Below are 22135 nucleotides of genomic sequence, written 5' to 3'. Positions count from 1 at the left end.
TTGAATTCGTATTTGCTAGGTGGGTACTCTACATCTAGAGCCGTATCATCTTCCTTTAGTTATTTGCCAGAGATGGTCTCATATTTTTTTCCCCTGGGTGAGTATTGTACCTCCATCCTTCTACGGGGCCTCCTACATGGGGTCCTGGGTGCACACTTCCATCCTTCTACTCACGCCTCCTACATGGGGTCCCAGGCACACCCCACACACTCAGCTTATGGGATCTTGTTCCTTTCTTTGGCCTGAGCCAGCTCTGAACTTCCGTCCTCTTGATCTTTGCCTCGTGAGAAGCTGACATGACAGCTGCGAGCCTTCATGCATAGCCTGGTGCGGCGCTTTATGCGTGGATCACACGGTGAAGTCAGTTTCAACAGGTCTGTCCCCTTGCCTCTGTACCATTTCCTTCTGCTTTGGAAAGTTCCAGTTCAGGGCTCTGACCCATGGTCACCCTACAGCACACTGGCACACTCTCTTGCTCCTTCCTCCCTGCGTGTGGCTTGCGGTGCACCCATCCTGCGCCCGCACGCTGCCCCCCTCCGCGTCTCCCCGCGCCAGTGTCCGCCATCTGCTCTCAGAGTCCCAGAGATGACTTCTTCTCGTTCTGCATGGGAGGAGTTGAGCCCACGCTGGCCCCTCTGTGCCTGGCTTTATTCAAACGCCCTGTTTCTCCAGGAAGGAGGAGGAGGGGACACACTGGCCTCCTTTGCTGTTTACATGGTTTCACAGAGAAAGGAGGCATCAGACTGAATATATATATATGTTTTCTGGAAACTCAGATGCAAGAAAAACGACTTCCTTCAGTTGATTCCAAAGATGGTCAGCCCACGTACCCCCTTACGAAGGGCTTCTTAGGACAACACAAATCTATGTTATTCTTTTCCAGCACTTAAGAATGAAAAGTGCTAATATAATTGTTTTTATGTTCAACCACAAACTGCTAAGATGCAAATAGCTGTTAGAAGTAAAAAGTGAGAACCAGACACACAGCCATCTGGTTAAAAAAAAAAAAGCAGTCTGCAAAGACACGGCTAATTTTAGATGAGCTATTTCCATTTTGCTTTTATAGCTTAATTGAAAGGGAGAAGCTTTGTTATCTCTGCGTATGGGTGTCAACACGCGCGGGCCCCAAAACTCTGGGGCTTGACCAGAGAGAGGGCTTTGGGTGCTGTCCCTTAGCTTTTTTTTTTGCTCAAGGCTGGTACTCTACTACTTGAGCAACACCTCCACTTCTGGCTTGTTGCTGGTTAAGTGGAGACAAGGGTCTCCATTCAGGTTTGTCTTTTGAGCTGTAGCCTTTCGGGTTTCCAGTGTGGTCTGTCAGACTCAGCTCCTCTTCTTCAAGTCTTCAATATAGGTTCTGAAATCGTAGCTCAGTGGTAGAGTATAGGACTCAAATGCACCATACACACACACACACACACACACACACACACACACACACACACCATCATTCCAACATTCAAAAATCTGGAGGTTCGTTAGGACTGTTAGTGACACTGAAGAGTAAGGACTGTTTCCTCGTGACGTTAAAGGAGAACCTTACAGAGGGAGGCGAGCCTTTCTCCTCCTGGTGCTGCACATACTCAGCGCAGGCGCACTGCCAGTGGGTTTTGGTTTCCAGATAAGTTCCTAAGAGGTCAGGAAGGGCACTCGGGATAGCACCAGCTAGGCCAGGAGAGGGAAGGAAGGCTTAGCTTTGTTTTTAGATCCCAACCTATCAATGGTTGATTCTGGTCGATTTTCCAAAGGCTGTAAAATGTTTATGAAATTTAAAAAAACGATGAAAATAAACCCCTTATACCAAGCTATTCTCACACACTAACTACATGAGTGCTTCCCACAAATGATCTTCCCAGCACAGATGAAGTACGTGGAAGCCCTCCCAGGAGCACAACCGTACAATTGTAGCAATTAAAATGAGTCAGAACTTTCAAAGCCTACCAAGTTTTAGTTCTTCTATCAACATAAAGCTGGATGGATTTCCATAGCACTCCCTGGATACTTTTTAAGTTATGATACCGTGTGTTAAACTGATTGCAATATATTATGATTCATTGGCTTAATATTGTCTTTGGGATCGTGACAGTGAAGACTGAGTGGCTGAGTTGGGTTGACGTCATTTCTGTGGGAACAGCAAGCTTTCAATCACTGTGTCTGAGGTCAGAGAGCAGAAGCAGACCCTGGGCGTCTGGAAGCCCACGGAGCAGGCCAGGGTGAGGTCAAGGCGAGGTCTGGGGAGAGGAGCTGGAGCACTCCCACAGCCAGCCTGAGGGGGAAGTCCCAAGAACAGTTCCCGTGGTCTTGCTCTCCTTGCAGAACCCGCATATGGAGTTTATTTACAATCCACTGAAACGAGAAGAATCTATTGCTGTTCAGAGTCGGAGCATGGCGAAAGCAGGGGTCTCTCCTGGTTGTGACTTGGGCATTACGAGCCTCCCAACAGGGATAGCCAGGGAAACACAAAAATGTCCAGCCGAGAGAGCTGATGGGGTGGTTCTTCCCTGCCCTCTGCAGGGTCGCTCGGCAGGGATGTTATTAGCTCCCTGCCAAAGCCAGATGAGCCACAGACGCTTGCGGCTGCCCCCGGGAGAAGGCTGGAGGCAGCGCCCCCGCCGTGTCCCGGACATCACTGGAGGGGCCTGAGCGTTCTTGCTGCCTGTCATAGACAGAACTGGAGCAGCACATTAGAAAAAAAAGCAGCCCTTAGCACTGTAAAAATCCAGTGGGCTTAAAAATGGAATCTGTGTTTAAAATGGGGGTTCTGAGCGATCGCAGTGAGAGCCCCAGAGGAAGCAAGCAGTGACCATTTGGACCTGGACAAAGATGGGAAAGGAAGGACAAGGGACGTCCAGAGGTTACGGAAAGGCAAGGTCCTAGAGAATGAACACGAAGCAGATGGGTGCTTTCTAAGTGACAGCACACACGAGAGGGGACCTGCTTCTCAGAGACGTGGGAATGCCAGCACTCTCAGATCGCAAGAGCACTTGGCCTGCTTGTCCATGTGGGGGAAGGCGCATGTGTCCTCCCAAATGTCAACGTAGGCATCCGCTCCCACCACATCCGATGGATGCCTGAGGCAGTGGTTGGTAAGGGCTTGAAGTCAGAGTCTAAACTCATAATTGGATGTAGAATGGAAGCACACCCCGGCCCTATCTGCAGAGAGGACTAACAGCCCCAGATACAAAACCCAGGATTCCACCGATGGGTGAGTGGTGCATAGTTCTTTGCTTCTATAGTCATCTTCAGTGACTCTATGTCTAGTCATTCTCTGAATCTTTTCATTTCTAAATCCAAGGCAACATTTCAGTGTTCTTCAAGATTGTTAGGATACAGATAGACCCTTGAAAATAAGGGTTTTCTTTAAACACAAGTGTGTTAAAATGCCAGGATTCCTTCGTCTTATTACCTCACACTTGTAATCCTAGTTACTGAGGAGGCTGAGATTTGGAAGGTCATGATTTGAAGCCAACCTAGAAATAAGAATACATGAGAATCCATCTAGAACAAGCAAAACAAAACAAGAAGCTAGACTAGAAGCTAGAGGCCTGGCCCAGGTTATTGAGCCCCAGCCAAGCAAGCAAGCTCGACAAGATTGAGATCCTGACTTCAAACCTTGGCACTGAAAAAACCCAAAAAGCCAGGATCAAGAAATTGTATATAGTTACATCCCTGAGAGTGGAAGCCAAACCAGGACATTTTCTGAGTCATGACGTTGGGAAAGAAATCCACTCTATGGAGCACACACTCCCAAAGAAGGCCAGAGGACCCACCCCACACAAAGCAGGACTTGCAACCAATAGCCTGAAACCCAGAAACTAATAGCGACCTTACTGGAAGCCCAGTTCTCAGCCCCATCTCTTTTGGCCTCACAACCTTCTTTAACACCCAACAATGTTGGACCCCTCACCAGGACAGGGAAGGGGTCCTTCAGTTAAAGGCTGAGAAGGAAGAGAGGCTGTCCACCAGATGCTGGGGCAGACTGGGGGATAACAAGGCACGACCCTGTGATGGTACAGGAAGCCACGGTGCTGGGCCCTCCCAGACCCCGCTTTGCTGTGAATCGAATGCCTGGTCTTCATCCTTATTACCAGCGTTGGACCCAGTTTAAGAATGGTCACATTCATTTGGTTTCTCTGATACTGAGTAACATGAAATACAAGTCAGGTTTGAGAGGCTGAGGCAGAAGGATCCCTTGAGTTCAGGAGTTCAAGCCCAGTCTAACAAAACAACAAGAAGTGAGCTGAAAAAGAACAAGAAAGCAATATAGCCATAGTCAGTACTGATGGCTGAAATTAGGACATCAACTGGGGGCATCGGCCTTGTGCTCAGCAAATTTCTATTAATTCTCACAACATTGCAACGATTTGAAACACACACACACTGTGTACTAGACACTCACTGTTCCCGGCACTGTGCAACAGTGCTCACAATAGCCTGATAGGGTGCATATGTAAGATTCCATAATGAGGTACCAGGCGCCAATGACTCTCACTTGTAATCCTAGCTACTCAGGAGGCAGAGGTATAAAGATCAAAGTTCAAAGCTAGCTGGATCAGAAAAGTTCATGAGACTCTTCTCTCTCATGAACCACCGAAATGCTGGAAGTGGAATTGTGACTCAAGTGGTAGAGTGCCAGCTTTAAGCAAAAAAGCTAAGGGAGGCCCGAGTACAAGCTGTAGTGCCACACGATGAGATAAAATCGCTTGCTTCTGTCTGTTTGAGGGAAGGCTGTGGAAGAAAATCCAGGGCCGCATTACCAGAGAGAAAATGAGGTTTCGATAAACACACTCAAAGCTGCTGATAATAGGCATGCTCAACATGGTGGTTTTTAAAGACCAGAGACTTGTCTTCTGCTTTGGGGATTGTGTCCAGCATTTTCTTGGACATACCTATTCCCAGAGAAGAGCCAGGATGGGGCATGTGTACAAATGCAACTCCATGCATTCCAAAGCCAAGCCCGAGTGCTAGAGTCACACACGCAAGCCCTCTGTGTCTGCAGGACTGAGGGGGAGATTGTGCTAGGAAGTCCGTTTATTCACCCAGGTATCTTTCTGCAAAACTTAAATCCCATTACTTCTTAACCGTAGAGCAAAACACCTGACATGCACACAGAAGCAAACTCAAAATGAATTAGTCAGAAAACAGTATACTATGCCGGGAAAAATTGAGGAGCAATACCTTTCTATGAAAGCCGCTCCGACGTCTGGAGTCATTGATAAAGGAGTACTGAAGCCCCCAACCAACCTCACCAACATGCTCGTGTTTATATTTGGGCGGCAAGCTTCTGTGAGGGGCGGCCCTCCATAAGTATCTGAGATCTCCAGTTTTTTCCAAGATCGGCCGTGTTTCTCCTATGTAGGCGGTGTCCTGATAAACTCTGGGTAAGTGATCCTTTATGTAATCTGGACCTTAAAGAGACAGAAAGAAAACAGACTTCAAAAAATTCTCCTTGTTTTATTCTACGATTCTTTTATCTTAATTGTGAAGCTAGTAAGAGTCAATGTTTTATGAGACCCTTACTGTGTTCCTACGGATAGGACATTCAAACGTGGTAGTCCAAATAACCCTCATTAATAACCAAAGGTGACAGGTTTATTTTCCCTCTTTTAAGACAGAGAAAATGTAGCATATAAAAGCTTGTTCAGGCTGGGCACCAATGGTTTACATTTATAATCCTAGTTCACTCAGAAGGCTGAGATCTGAGGATGGAGGTTTGAAGCCTGCTCAAGCAGACAAATTGGAGACTCCAACTAACTAGCAAACAGCTGGAAATGGAGGTATAGATCAAGTGGTAGAGTACCAGCTTTTGGCAAAAAAAGCTAAGGAAAAGCACCCTGAGTTCAAGCTTCAGTGCCAGCACACACACACACATACACACACACACACAGACACACGAACGAGAGAGAGAGAGAGAGAGAGAGAGAGAAAATCAATCCAGAGTTACATGTAACAAGCTCTTCATACTTAACAGGCTACCTTGAAGGTTAGACTTGAGGGCCACTGAACTGCTCTAACATTTCCCAAGCAAGCCACATTTGCTTGATGTTGGTGTGTTTTATCCAGAGAAAATCTGAAATGATGTTTAGAATTCGCCAAAAGGATTAGAAGCAATTGGAAAACTGAGACAAGTACTGGACTAGAATATTTATCACACGAAGGCCTAAGACAGGGGTATTTAATGAATGCTGGTGTTTCAAAATGTAAAACAATGAACAAAATCAATCAGTGGAATGTAAAAAAAAAAAAGCAATCAAACCTCAGAGGTGTGGGCAAAGAGCATGCAAATAAGCTTGGTATTTAAAGTTGATGATACACGGAACTAAGCGTTTTGGAAAGGATGGTACTGATTACAAATGGACACGCTCACTAGGAGGAAGCACATGTGTGTAGGATTATGCACACAGACTGGAGAACCGTTTGGAGGCGGAACCTGCGGCTCCTGTCACCGCGAAGCTCAGTGTGGACGGATGTGTACTGTAAGAAAAACATAGATGACTTGATGGAGAAAGAGTTTGCTGTAAAAAGCAGTCATCAGGACCAGTCATCCTTTCCTTCCTTCTGAGGTCCCTTTAGCTACACTTCTGCCCTTCTGTGCGGCTCCAGCAGACACCTGCCTGCGCTTCCAGCTCATTAGGAAGATAGTCACGAAATGACAGCCCTGCTCATTCCCAGAATGGCTCTCACCTCTGATTTGAAAATGAGTCTGTGAACAGCTGAATTATCAGGCAACTAGAGCCACATGATGGCAGAGATTCGCAAAGTAATTTAAATCTCCTAGGAGTCCATATCCAGATACTCTAACCTGGAAGATCTTGCCCACCATCCCTGTAAGCAAACATTGGGATTCAGTCTTCCTGCCTGCTCTACGAGACTCTCAGGAAGGCGGAGTGTATTTCACTCTCTTTATGCTTTATGGAGGTCTGATCGAAATATAATAACCATCATTTCCTTCCTTCCTTCCTTCCTTCCTCCCTCTTCCCTTCTTTCTTTCTTTCCTTCCTTCCTTCTTTCTTTCTTCCTCTCTGTCTCTGTCTCTGTCTCTGTCTCTCTCTGTCTCTCTGTCTCTCTGTCTCTCTGTCTCTGTCTCTGTCTCTGTCTCTGTCTCTCTCTCTCTCTCTCTCTCTCTCTCTCTCTCTCTCTCTCTCTCTGTGCTGCTACCATGGCTCAAACCCAGAGCCTCTTACTCTTACTTGGTTTTCTTGTTCACAGTGGACACTCTATCACTTGAGCTGATAGAGTTGTTAATTGAAGATGGAGTCTTGTGTACTTTTTTGCCTTGGATAACTTCAAGCTGTAATCCTTCAGATCTTAGTCTTTTGAGCAGCTAGGATTATAGGCATGTGCCACTATCTCTTGCAACTTGCCAGTCATGGGGCTTGAACTCATGGCCTGGATACTGTCCTTGAGCCTCTTTGTGCTCAAGACTAGCTCTCTACCACTTGAGCCAGAGCACTACTTCCAGCTTTTTCTGAGTGGTTTGTTAGAGATCAATCTCTCAGACTTCCCTTCCTGGGCTGGCTTCGACCAACGATCCTCAGATCTCAGCCTCCTGAGTAGCTAGGATTAGAGGTATGAACCACTGGGGCCCTGCATGTATTTTGAGTGTACAATCTATACAGTCTTACATATGTGTTCACATATGAGAAGATTTCCTAAATAAAATGTAGGATGTCCAGTTGGATTTGGCTTTCAGATAAACAATGAATCTTTTTAGTAGAAGTATGCTCCCAAACATTGCATGGTATATATTTATATGAAAATATTGTGATCTGCTATTAAAATTTAACCGGGAATCCTATATTTTTATTTGCTAAACCTGACAACATAAGTGATTTAGAACATTAATTGCTGTGATTAAAATAAAGAATTCATTTCCTTCCTTCCAGAAGATTCCTCATGCCTTTTGGAGGTCTTTTTTCTTACTTGTGTGTCGTTCTCCATACCCAGAATGAGGAACTTCTCTCTTGCTAAAAATCACTTTGCTTTTTCCAGAATTTAATGTGAATATCATCACACACTTAACTTACTAAGCTAAGTACTTTTCACTCTTCCATCTTATAATATGAACTAGTATAATATGAACTAGAGTATGCTTTCTTGTTACTGAGTAATCATCTATTATAAATTAATGTATACCCTGTGTTTAGTCATTTATCTGTTGATGGATATCTGGGTTGCTTTCATTTGGGGGTAGTCATAAATAAAGCTGCGTGAGCATTGGTTGTAAATCTTCATATAGACATATAGTTTCACTTTTGAATACCTTGGGGTAAATCATACTATTGGTCTATTCACATGTGTGCGCGCGCGTGTGCATGCACATGCACGTGCTAGTATTGGGGCTTAAACTCAGGGTCTCACACTGTTGCTTAGATTTTTCTCTCAAGGTGACATTTACCACTTGAACCCAGGCTGACTTTGAACTGGAGATTTGCCTGCCTCAGCCTCCAATTGTTAGGATTACAGGTGAGCATCATTTCACTTAGCCTTATTTTCAGGTTTTACAGAGAGGTCCATAACCCAGTCATTCCTTTATATGATGAATTAAAGTCTGTTTTTTGTACATGAATGCCTACTTCTAGCATAATTTGTAACAGTATTCTTTGTTCCATCAAATTATCTTAGTTTCAGGGATGTATATTACTATTCTCACACCTGTGCACACATTCAGCATTGGTTACCTGAGTCTCCGGGTAAAGTGTATTTCTGACCATGGGCTACAGTCAGAAAATTGAAAGCCACTGCCATACTAGATGCCAGTGGCACATGCTTCTAATTCTAGCTACTCAGATGGTTGAGGTCTGGAGATTCATAGTTCAAAGCCAGCCCAGGCAGAGACGTCTACTAGATCCCTTGTCCAACTAATCAGCGAAAAATGGGGTTAGAGGCATAGCTCAATTGATAGAACACAAGGCAAGAAAGCAAGACAAGCAAGAGCTCAAGGCCATGAGTTCAAGCCCCAGGACCAGCAAAAGAAGAAAAGAGACAGCCACTGCCACAATGGTCACCTGAATGATTGCTCCATTTTCCTGTCCTCCGGTTTGTTAGTCACAGTCCTCTGTCACATATACACATTCACTCTTGCTCATTTCCATTTCCATTCTTTCTTTCTTTCTTTTTTTTTTTTTTGCCAGTCTTGGGCCTTGAACTCAGGGCCTGAGCACTGTCCCTGGCTTCTTTTTTTGCTCAAGGGTAGCACTCTGCCACTTGAGCCACAGCACCACTTCTGGCCATTTTCTGTCTATGTGGTGCTGAGGAATCGAACCCAGGGCTTCATGTGTATGAAGCAAGTACTCTTGCCACTAGGCCATATTCTCAGCCCCTCCATTATTTCTTTTTTTTTTTTTTTTTTTTTTTTTTGGCCAGTCCTGGGGCTTGGACTCAGGGCCTGAATACTGTCCCTGGCTTCTTTTTGCTCAAGGCTAGCACTCTGCCGCTTGAGCCGCAGCGCCACTTCTGGCCATTTTCTGTATATGTGGTGGTGCTGGGGAATCGAACCCAGGGCCTCATGTATACGAGGCAGGCACTCTTGCCACTAGGCCATATCCCCAGCCCCCCCATTATTTCTTTTAAACTCCATTTTCTGTGGAAGCACATTTACATTCCCTCAGGAAACAACTGTTCTCCTTCTTCTGCTTTTCCTGTTCCTCATACTACCCAGGGAAATAATGAAACTATTTATTTCCTCCACCACGTTTATATCAGAACTACCCCCATGTGTAATCCATACTCTTCCCTTTCATTTAATGTGTTTACAGCAAACCATTTTTCCTTTTCCATTTGCTTGCTTTAGGACTTCTTCATAACTGGCTTTCAATCTGCCTCAGAAGAATGTCTGTGAGGCTCAGGGTTCTTTTTGATTATCTATATATTTTTTTAGATTAAAAAGCAAAAAAATGGAAAGGATATCTAACAGCTTCACATGTGTTGCCAGAATGAAGCAGGATATTCCTTTTCACACATGAGCATCATGCCCAGTCCTGCTCTTGGCATGGTCTAGCTACTCAGTGCCAGCTATTGTTCTCATTACTGTGTGCCTTCCAGTCATTTTTGGGTCTCCACCACTTGTCCCCGACATGTCAATACTGCTATAGCCAGCATAGCACTGGGCTGTGGGACTGAGTGCCATCAACTCCTGTGATAAGAAATGTCTAGTGACAAACTGTGCCGCAATGAACATAGTTGTGCTGGTGGCTTTAGTGTGGTCTTGCTTGTAATCTTTTGGGTAGATGCCCCAAAGTGGGACTGCTGGGTTGTAGAGGAGTTCTATGTTTAGCCTTCTAAGGAACCTCCACACTGCTCTCCAGAGTGGTTGAACAAGTTTACATTCCCACCAACAATGTAGTAGGGTTCCTTTTGGGCCACATCCCCTCCAGCATTTGTTATTATTATTTTTCCTTATAATGGACATTCTTATTGGGGTGAGGTGGACTAATGGTAATGCTGTTCTGAATTCAAGGTAATGCTGTTCTGAAAAACAGTTCCAGAAACTGGCAATTTTCCAGAAATGTGGCAATTTTTGAGCTATTTTTGCATTGAGTTATTTGAGTTTTTGAGTTATTTTGTTTATAAAACTCATTTCTCAGTTGGTGCATTGGCTGAAGCCTGTAATCCTAGGTAGCAGCATGAGATTGTGATTCAAGGCCAGCAGGGACAAAAACAAGTTAGACAGACTCCACCCAACCAATGGCTGGGTGTGGCCATGTGAACCTCTCATTCTCAGAGATGCGAGAAAGTACAGGTGGGAGGGTCACATCCAAGGCTTGCCCTGGCATAAAGCAAGACTCTACTTCAAAAATAATCCATGCCAAAAGGAGCTAGAGGCACAGCTTCAGTGATGAGAATGCCTGCCTTGCAAGCAGGAGGCCCTGAGTTCACTCGCCAGGACCGCAAAAAAGAAAACAAAATCCCTGAAATCCACAATCATTAAAATAATATAAAGAAAAAGGATGGAACATACGGACTATGTGAAGCTATTTCCTAACCCCATGCAATGGACAGTTATCAAGCCATAAAAAGGAAGGGAAATGTTGACACGTGCTGTGACGCTTATGCAATGCTCGAAGATACGATGCTAAGTAAAGTAAGCCAGGCACAAAAGGCCAAGACTGCAGGATTCTGTTTATGTGACTCCCAGAGCAGCAAAACTCACTGAGACCGAACTTACAGTAGAGGCTGCTGCAGGCAAGAGCACAGGAAATACAGAGTTAGGGTGTAATGGGTGCAGAGAATCAGTTTTACAGGATGAGTAGTACAGACAATGTGAACATATCATAGCTAATGCCATAAATGCATGCAAGAAATTCCTACAGGAATGGTCAATTGTGTGCTCTGTTGACTGTAATTTTTTTTTTTTTTTTGCCAGTCCTGGGCCTTGGACTCAGGGCCTGAGCACTGTCCCTGGCTTCTTCCTGCTCAAGGCTAGCACTCTGCCACTTGAGCCACAGCGCCGCTTCTGGCCGTTTTCTGTATATGTGGTGCTGGGGAATCGAACCTAGGGCCTCGTGTATCCGAGGCAGGCACTCTTGCCACTAGGCTATATCCCCAGCCCAATTGTGTGCTCTGTTGACTGTAATTTTTAACAAAGAAAGCCAATAAGTACTCAGATTATATCACCTTGGGGAGCAGGTGCGCGCACGTGTCTTGGGGTTTGAACTCAGGGCCTGAGCACTGTCCGTGAGCTTTTGTGCTCAATTCTAGGGCTCTACCACTTGACTGTCATGGACTTTCCTGCTGGTGTGTACTTCAAACCAGGATCTTCAGATCTCAGTCTTCTGAGCAGGTAGGATACATAAAAGGCACTCTTGGTGGTTTCCTTAGGTTGATTGGTTCCCCAAGATCACTCTTGAATCTATGTCTCCAGGGACAAAGATGAACACACACACACACACACACACACACACACACACACTGTTGCCCTGACAAGTTTTCAATCACCAGCCACTAGCTAGCCCAAGTCTTCTTTACATGTTTTCTTTTCCTGCATTATCTGTTCAAATGCACTGGGGAGAATTGAGGCTTGCTTTTAACCACTTACTTTCCCTAGAATCTTTTACCTTATCAGTATGGGTTAGCTGATTTTTCCCATGAAACATCACTACAGTGATAGGAACTGTGATATTTACTGACTTATGGGGAAATAAACTAGGAGGCTTCCAGATGTTATGAGAAAATAAAAACCAGTATCTTCAGTTGTGATTGTGTCCGTTGATGCTTAAAAGTGTAAGTGGAAAGTCCCAGAGTCACTAAGTCTTCTGTTTCTTCCCCGCCCTCCCCATGACTGATATGCAGGAAACGCCTAGATCTCAATGCACGAAACAGTTGTGAATAAGTGATGGCATACGTACTGATGTGTGTTATGAAAATAATTCCCTGATTGAAGGGAGAAATCAATGTTTCATGAAAACCAGTCATGTGTAGACCTCTAGGCAGCATATTTTGGGGTAACATTCCATCATTATAAAAAGTATTACCTTTTAGGGCTGGGGATATGGCCTAGTGGCAAGAGCACTTGCCTCGTATACATGAGGCCCTGGGTTCAATTCCCCAGCACCACATATACAGAAAACGGCCAGAAGTGGCGCTGTGGCTCAAGTGGCAGAGTGCTAGCCTTGAGCAAAAGGAAGCCAGGGACAGTGCTCAGGCCCTGAGTCCAAGGCCCAGAACTGGCCAAAAAAAAAAAAAAAAAGTATTACCTTTTAAAATTAAGATAAATTTCCCATTTAGGCAGAATTGCTTTTTAAGTGTGCAGCAAAATGTGTTTTTGTGTGTGCCAGTACTGGGGCTTGAACTCAGGACCTTGAGCTCCCACTTGACAGTCTTTCCCCTCAAGCCTGGCACTCTGCCATTTGAGCTGAATACTTTCTAGCTTTTTGATGGTTGATGGGACATGAGTCTCTCAGAATTGTTTGCATAGGTTGGCTTTGAGCCCCGATCTTCATGTATCAGCCTCCTGAGTAGCTAGGCTGATAGGCAAGCATTCACAAGTGAAATATACTTAACACTGTTTAATCCCTTTTGTAAACCTAGGACAAAAAAACCTTGGCGCAACTACTGTGGCTCTGTCTTTAAGGCCTTTGCTAAGATTATAATACAAAATTTGATTTGCTAGGCTGAGAAAATGGAAAGAATCTACCTTACTAGAAAGAAGAGAACAGAAACAAAGAAAGTTAGCTTCTCAAATGCTCTCCAGTGTTACATAGAAACATGAATAGTGTATTTTTAAGTACTAAGAAAAGACTACCGACTACAGACCTAAACTTTTGTGCATTTAGAATTATGCATGATTACTAGTGAGTGCCTAGAGCATTATACTGATGGTTGAGAAAGCAAAGGGTCAGGGTGAGCCCATTCCTGGGGGCACTTACACCCCAGCTGAGAAGATAGTCTCAAATACACAGCAAAGGCAGGCTGGGCTCCTGGCACAGAAAGCAGAGTCAGAGCCGTGCACAGTGGCTCACTCCCGTAAGCCTAGCAATTTAGGAGGCTGAGATCTGAAGGATCGTAGTACAAAGCAATCCGAGTAGAAAACTGTGTGACTCTAACTCCAGTTAATTACCAAAAAAGCCAGACGTGGAGATATGGCTCAGATGCTAGAATGCTAGCTGTGGGCAAGAAATCCAAGTGAGAATTTGAGGCTCTGAATTCAAACCCCAGTAACACACGTGCGCGAGCGCGCGCGCGCACACACACACACACACACACACACACACACACACACAAGAACAAATCCAAGAAGGGCGTGGCCGGTGAGTTATAGTCATCAAAACTGCAAGTCCTGAGCAAGGATTAGACTAAGGGGTCAATCTAAGGGGTTGCTATTTTAGAAAACACAGGAGACTCACAAGACACTATGTTGGAAATGAACTTTACAACTTGGGGGGAGGAGAGTTGAGGGGAGAAAAAGTGGAGAAAAGGAGGGAGGGAGGAACACTGTTAAACAACAAATGTCCTCATTACCTTACTTATGTAACTGTAACCCCTGTGTACATCACCTGTACAATAAAATTAAAAAAAAATAAAATATATAGGAGTACAAGCCCGGGTGCAGCGGCTTCTGCTTGTGGTTTGTTGTGATTTGGCCTATCTGAATCCCACCCATCCTCTGAAATGGATGTGTTGGGACCAGGAGGCTGGCCTGGCTAGGAAGCAGGAAGGGTGAGAATTAGGGTGACCATGCATGCAAGTTTTAACAGTCCCCTTCCATATCCTAGGAGCTGCCCCCTGGGGGTCTGCCCTCCTGGACCAGACAGTGTCTCTGGCTCGAATGAGAAGGGGCTGCTGCTAGAGGGAAGTAATGGGAAGGCACAAAGACAAACCTCCACTTCCTGGTCTGCTGGGCTGCGTGTTGCAAGAGGGCAGGGCAGGGGTCCGGGAGGAAACAAATCCGTTGTGCATTGGAGCTGAATTTGAAAGCTCTCATCAAGATTCCTTAAATGCCCTTCGGTAGGCAGTCAAGGAAATGTCAACAGAAACCAAGTAAAGTTGTCATTTTTATGTGTGTAGCTTTACCCTCCCCATGATCTTTGTCCGACTGTACTTGGAGTTGAACTCAACACCTTACAGCTCCCTCATTTTCCCATCCAGTGTAGCTGTAGGAAAGAGAAAATGGAGACACGGGAGGAGGTGAGGTAAGGAAATGAACACAGAGGTGAAGAGTCTATCAAGAGTATATACCTTGGTGAGGAAGAACACAAACCTACAACGGTAGAAGATCCAAGCTTTGAGTCCCTCTGGATGAGCAGGGGGCAGGACGAAGTATGATGACAGTGCTGCCTTTAAAGCTGCCTTATGTTCGAGTCACTTGCGCCACTGTATCTATTCAATTGTGTCCAGCTGAGATGTGGCCAAGTGAGTACCACAAACGGACACATCCCTTCCCTTGGACCTCTGACTTGGACCCGGCAAGGGTGAGCGGGTCATTTCCTTTCCTTTTATCTCTGGGGCCAAACTATGTCCTCTCTGCGAACTGTGAATTCTGATTTAATAGATGGTTTTACTATCTGTTCTATATACAGTTTTCCTACGGGCACAATGTCAGCCTCAAATGATTGTTTCAACGTAAAAACATTTTAAGCCAAGGCACTCTGTCATTATTTCAGGAGATTCCGTGGTGATGTGAATGCTGACATGTGTAGTTTTTATTCTATGTTTAAGTCATATCATGATCACTGCACAAAAATAATTGAATAGATTCCTATCCAAATTTGGATAGTCTAACTTAAGAGTAGATGTTGTGTATAAATATCTATGTCTTTCAAAGCCATCTTCCATTCAAAAGAAAATTAGAGGATCAAGTGTGTAACTGTAACTTCAGCTACTTAGGAAGTAGAGGGAGGAGGATGGAAGTTCCAGTGAGTTTTGATCATTGTTTGGGAAACATGGAAGCTGCTGCCCTGGTCCTGACTCTGTCCTTGGGTCCCTAAACTTCCATTTCCAGGGTGGCTCACTGGACTTCCAAGCATAAGACTTAGAAACAAAGCAGAGCTATCTCCCTTCCCTAGAAGGCTGAGTCTTGGGTCTAGGGTTAGGTCTTAGCCCGCAGGGACCATGATCCTACCAGGCTGTTTGTAAAGCGGGTGGTTGTTGGGGCCTTTGATGGCCGTCTGATTCACCCCTTACCTCAGCAGAGGAAGCCTGGTCATTCTGTTCTAATGACCACATCTTGTAGCTTCCCAAATCACCTCCTTTATTTAAGAAGTGTTTCATCAAATAAACGATCCGATCAACTAGATGATGCGCTCTCCCTTCAGGGTTGTTATTTTTGAAGGCATACGTATCTATTGCCCCACAAATTTCCCTTGGGTCTATTTTTCTACAAGGTATTATCTGTGCTTGAAAGGGCTTTTTAGTAGGGGCTAGGAAAGGGTCAGCCTTTTGTGAGATAATTGCAAGTCACATCAGCAAGGAGCGGAGGCATAGCTCCCTTTCACTTGCTGTGGATGGAATGGACTAGAATCCCAGGCACGTAGGTAAAGTGCTGCTGGCTGGAGTTCAGTGTGTGCTGTTTGTCTACTCGCAGGAGAGGGAGGAAAGGAGGGAAATCACTGGGCAACAGGTGAAGACTGGGTAAAAATTTCCACCCAGAATACCCCAAATATGATCTTTTTTAGTTTGAAAAAACTACATTTTGTTATCTTTAATAGTTGTACAAAGGAGTTACCATTGAACTTCTCAGGTTGGAAGTACCATGCACCTTGATTACTGTCACTTCTCTCATTCTTTCCCTCATCACCCAGCCCTCCTCTCCTTTTTCCTAGTTTTATAGGATAGGTATTGAATCTTCCTACTCTTCCTGATTAGAAAACGTTAGTACATTTTCATCAACCAAGATTAGGTGAAGGAAAGAGGCTTCTAGACAGATTTCCAAGATCTGCCATTCTTCCATAACACACTTGCAATGGAGTTGGGGTTGTCTTTTAGTATTTTTGAGATCAGGTTTATAAGAAAAGCTAAACGGCCAGTGTTTAGCAGGTTGAGAAATACATTTTGTGTGAAGGCTCTGTTAACAATAATTGCAACTCTGCTGGGTGCAGATGGCTCTCACTATAATCCTGGCTTCTCAGGAGGCTGAGATAGGAAAACCACAGTCTTCCTGGGCAGACAGATCCATGAGACTCATCTCCAATTAACCAGCAAAAAGCCAGAAGCAGGAATGTGGTTCAGGTGAGAGAGTGCCAGCTTTGAGCAAAAAAGCCAAGTGAGAGCTCAAGGCCCTGAGTTCAAGCTCAAAATGCCATCTTCCAGGTTTGGCAGTCAACAGCTTCCTTGGATTGCTAGCAAGGTATGTTAGCTGAAAACAGTTAACACATTTATACACTGCTGTATCCTCAGCCCAGGTTAGCTCCAGCCAGGCCTGGGGAGTAGATCTTCTTCCTGCTGTTTTACAAGTACCATTACCAAAGCACAGAGAGGTAAACTATCCTAACCAAGGTCACCCAGTAGACCAATCGTGGAGCCAGGATGTACGCTCGGGCCCAAGACCCCTAGACCCAGAATTCTCATTGTAATGAGACTCTCTGGGAACTCACGCTCACTGTCAGGTTTTGGGTTATTTCTTCTCCTACCTTTAAAAACACATTTGACACTTCAGACTTGCAAGAAAAAAAAATACAATTTTTGCACGATTTTTATGGGTTTTTTTTCTTAGCACTGTCTTTCCCAGATGAGCCATCTTTTCAGGTGAGAGAAGTATCCAGTGGTTGAATTCATCTCAAAACCCTAGGAAAGAATACTGATTCAGGAAAGCAAAGAGGAAAGCGGAGATGGACGGCTGGTTTTCACGTCTGAGTTCTTCAGTCAGGAGCATCATCTGTCTGGTCTGTATCCTACAGCTAGCCCCGGGCTGGACCAGAGAGCATTTGCCTCTTCTTTGAATTGCGTTTTCCTAATTATGAGCCTTGATTTAAAGAAGGAAGACTAACAAAGTCTATGAGGTATCAGCTTTGGTCAATTACATTTAAGCCCAAAGAGATAAATAATTTTTGCCTTCATTATAGTTCATGTTATGAAAGTATTTATTGTTCCATTTTTTAAAAGCATTAAACCTGAGCAAGATGTGGTATGCCTGGATTCCCACCTGCTATTCGGCTGAGGCAGGAGGATTTTCAGTTTCAGATACCCCTAGGCTATATCTCCAAAGCAACAAAACTAAAACAAATAAAAACATAATTCAGGGTGGGGGATAAAGCTTGACCCTAGAAATCATTTTCTAAGTGACTGCTGAAATGCTTCTCAAAGTGATGGAAATAAATACACAGGCAGTGGTTAAGGTGGGGTGGATTTAGAACTGCATGTCACTCTTGTGTTTTTGTAAAAATCATAAGATGATTTGTAAAAGGAAGCGTGTCTGGAGGAAAACCATGAATGCTCGAAGCCCCTTCCTGTTGGTATTACAGCACGAACACTGTCACCTCATGGGCCCCAGAGAGAAGACTCGTCTGCACCTGGCTATAGATTAGGTGAGTTGATATGGGCTTATTTATAAGCAAACAGCTCATTATATTCCATGAGAACATCATTTCCAATTAAGCTCCCTCTCCCCACTGTTTCTTTTCAGTTCTTAGGATTGAACCCAGGGTCTTGATCACATAGTCTACCATTGAGCTACTTTTCCTTCCCTCTCTTCCCCACCCCCAGCAAGTCCTGGGGCTTGAACTCAGGGCCTGGATGCTGTCCCTGAGCTTCTTTTGCTCAAGGCAAGAATTCTGTCACTCGAGCCAGAGAGCCACTGAGGTAAGAATCTCATGACTTTCCTGCCCAGGCTAGCTTTGAACCACTATTCTCAGATCCTAAGCTTCCTGAGTAGCTAGGATTACAGACATGAGCCACCAGAGCCTGACTACCATTGAGCTACTCTTAGCCACTAATTTTTTGACTTTTAGCGGGGAGATGCTAGGGCTTGAACTCAGGGCCCGGGCTCTGTCTCTTAGATTTTTTTGTTCAAGACTACCACTTTACCACTTGAGCCACAAATCCACTTTTGGCTTTTTGCTGGATAATTGAACATAGGAGTCTCACAGCCTTTCTGCCCTGACTGGCATCAAACAGCAATCCTCAGATCTCAGCCTCCTGAGTAGTTAGGATTACAGGCATGAAAAACTATAAGCACCCAAAGATTCATGGTGAGGTTATATAGTGCACTATAAATTTTCAAATAACAGACCAATTATGACTGGCAATGCAGTTTAAAACCAACAGCCCAATCTCAATACCGCTCAGCCTATAAGCTTTGTCATAGACTAGTTTAGAAAATGCTGAGGTTTTCCTTCATGGACTTCAGTTATGTGACTTCAGCTGAATGAGCAGCAGTGGGACTGTTTGATTTTCTCTTCAGACAGGAAACCACTGGCAATTCAGTGTGAAGTCATTTTCTATTTTTAAAGTAATTGAATTTGAGACCTAACTATTAGTGTGACAGTTTCACTGGGCAAAAAGTTAGCTGAATAAATGGGTCTGGAGCCCAGGCTAATGGAGAAATTGCTACTGGAAATTACATATACATTCATGTACCTCTCCTACCACTCGTGTTTCATTCATCATATGGGTTTCCAGACATTTCCTAAGGTATATTTCTAATCTGTAGAACTTCTATCAACTTCTAGGCTATCGTCACCTCTTTGAAAGGTGGGGCTCTGACCACGACTGAGTTGATTTTCCAGCAGACAGTTAATGGCTGACTAAATACATTACCATTTTTACTTAGTCAGTAGTGCAGATGTAATGTACACGAATATTCCACATAAACAGGAGCCAGCAGGCTTCCTTACAACTCTGTAAATCACTTAACTTCTATGAACTCTCAACATCCCCATCTAAAAAGTGTGAGGTTCTGCTAGGCTTTTGGTTACTGTACTTTAGTTTTTCATTTTAATTTTTCTGATAAGGATTTCCCTGTGACTCAAGCCTCTCTCAGTTCCTGGGTCTAGATGATCCCCTAGCTTCGGCTTAAAAAGTACCTGGGACTACAAGGGACCACCACACCCACCTCTGAGATTTTTTAAAAGTCCTATACAGGTATTTACTATTCCATAAGTTTCTTTCCTTTGGACAAAGTAGAAATTAATGTGGGAAAAAATATGAATTGAAGAGTGTATTGAAGCCAGCCCACGCAGAAAACTCCATGAGACTCTTATCTCCAATCAGTCACCAAAAAAGCCAGAAGGGGAGCTGTGGCTCAAGAGTGCCAGCCTTGACCAAAACAGCTCAAAGACAGTACCCTGGTCCTGGGTTCAAGCCCCAGGACTGGCAAAAAAATAAAAGAAGAATGTATTGTTAGGAGCTGGCAACAAGTTTGAGAAGAAATGTACTCACTACCTTTGTATGTAACTGTAACCCCTCTGTACATTACTTTGACAATAAAATAAATAAAATCTACTTTAGGAAATCTCACAGGCAGGGAGGCCTGAGACGCAGGCAGAGGGCATGGGGGGCAGCACTTGCCCTTGGCCACTTCTCCAGTGACTCCCTGTGTCCCCAGCCTCCACGGGAGCTCCCCGTCACTGGGACTGGACCTGTCACTTCTCCAGCCGCAGTGAGGGGATTGTCTTTGCACGGGTCTCCTCTGTGGCTCTCTCCGGCATGACATGTGTCTCGTGCCCATCCTGAGCCAGCCATTCTGTCAGGGACATGAAGTGTGACTGGTTTATTCTGGGCTGTTTGTCCCCCCAGACTCCTGTGATGCAATCCAGGGAGAAAGTCAACATTTTTCATGGCAGACTCAGTGGAAAAGAAGAGAGTCCGTCAAAGCCATGACAGTTATAAGAAGATAAATAGTAAGCAAGATGTCACATTTAAGTATACATTTGATTATTTGCCTGCATGGTAAAATGTGCTCATAAGTTGAAAAATAATAAGAGAAATAAGATTATATTTAATCTGTCTTATGGATTTGCCATAATTAGTCATACTACTTTTTTTCCTGTCGATTATGGGGCTTGAACTCTGGGCCTAGGCGCTGTCTCTTAGCTCTTCAGCTTAAGGCTAGTGCTCTACCACTTGAGTCACAGCACCACTTCCAGTTTTCTGGTGGTTACTTGGAAACCAGAGTCTCACAGACTTTCTTGTACTGGCTGGCTTTGAACTCTGATCCTCAGATGTCAGCCTCCCGCGTAGCTGGGATTATAGGCATAAGCCTATAATTTATCAAACAAATACATCAACTTCGTAAAGATACAAAAAACTAATAATAGATCGATTTAAAGTACAGTGTTTATTAATATCAAATCATTTCCCTTATGCAAGACATAAATGTCATGCTAATAAAAAATTGGGAACATTTGATTAGTTACAGTGACAACTGCTCTAAAGCTGTGTTTGTAGCCACAGGAAGCCAAGGCCTGGGCTGAACAGTCACAACAATGCAGCATTATGTGCTACATTACCAGCACACAACTATTTCACTGTTACATCCTCTGATAGGTGAGGAAAGTATCTCCTGTGGATATATGCACAAAAACTGCTCACCTGTAACAATCATCCGTTTCCCCACAGACTTAGCTGTAGGCTGTTTGCGTGACTCAGATGGCATGACTGATGGGGTAACCATTGCACTGCAGTTTCTCCTTCAGTGTCTTCAAAGCAGTTCTTCTGCACCAGAAAGAACCAAAAGTACAGGCCCCAGTGCCTGCCGGTGACGTGCACATGGCGGTTGCTAAGGACTCTTTATGACAAGGGCATCAGATGACCATTGTCTAGAGCTCTGTATTCCAGACACGCAGAGCTGTCACCTGGCCAGAAACCTAGAGCAATAACTGGACCTCATCTGTCAGCACTGCCCGGGGGCCTCATCCGACCACGGGTAAGGTGACTCTTCAGCCCCGTGGCTCATCACCAGCACCTTTCAGCATTTCCAAAAAAGGCTACACAGGAACCTATGGTCACAAGACAGACAACAAATTTGAACCATGGTCGCCTTTACAAACTAACCCTGTTAAATAAATACCGGTGGGAAACCCTGGCCAGATAAAATACAACAAGAACTAAAGGTTACATTAACAAATGAATAAGAAAATTAAATAGGTATATTTCTTTCTACTAGCACATTGTCCTAGATCTCAAGGTAAAGTGTATGTCTGGGCCTTGGTGTATTTGTGGTTCCCAGTCTGTGCACTGCTCTTCGTGTCTCTCAGTGTTTACACACACAATTTGCTATGGCTGTGGTGTGCCTCTGCAAATATTTCTTGTTCTCTGAGATCCAGGGCCGTGTCCTCAGGAGGTGTCAACAGGCTTTTTCTCTGCTAGTCTCTTTAACCTGTACCACACTACATTTTAGATCTATCTCGTTAACTCTTGTCATGTAAATTCTTGGGAGATTTTTGTTGTGGTCAGGTTTTGGTTTGAGGTTTTTGATGCTGGTGATTAAACCCAGAACCCTACGCATGCTATACAAGCATTCTACCTCCGGTTCCTTAATTATTTGCTTTTTCTTTCTACTTTTCTTCAGACTCTAACTTCCAGGAGTTCATGACAAAAGCATGCTTATTCATATTTCAATTTCCAAAGGCTAGGAGGTAACAGAGTTAATAAATGTTTATGGGATGAATAAATGAATAAACATATAATTGAAGCCTGCTAAGACTCATAATATTGAATGCCTGATAAATATAAATGCTAATAGCTATTTTAAGTTTCCTAA

At 44.3% G+C, this 22135-nt stretch overlaps 1 protein-coding gene across 1 annotated transcript in view; it reads right to left on the bottom strand.

Annotated features, from left to right (window-relative positions):
• C16H4orf45 (chromosome 16 C4orf45 homolog) overlaps positions 1–21261 on the bottom strand; it is a 53464-nt gene extending 32203 nt beyond the window's left edge. The window contains exons 1-2 of the mRNA XM_048364215.1: positions 20965–21261; positions 5179–5408 (exon numbers count right to left, since the gene is read on the bottom strand). Of these exons, the coding sequence (XP_048220172.1) occupies positions 5179–5408; positions 20965–21046 (312 nt within the window). The 5' untranslated portion in view covers positions 21047–21261. The remainder of the gene's footprint in view (positions 1–5178; positions 5409–20964) is intronic.
• Between the last annotated feature and the right edge of the window lie 874 nt (positions 21262–22135).

The sequence above is a fragment of the Perognathus longimembris genome, chromosome 16 (assembly GCF_023159225.1).
Source record: "Perognathus longimembris pacificus isolate PPM17 chromosome 16, ASM2315922v1, whole genome shotgun sequence".
NCBI lineage: Eukaryota > Metazoa > Chordata > Mammalia > Rodentia > Heteromyidae > Perognathus > Perognathus longimembris.
Note: the sequence above shows the minus strand (reverse complement) of the source record. Positions and strands in the feature narration are given on the sequence as shown.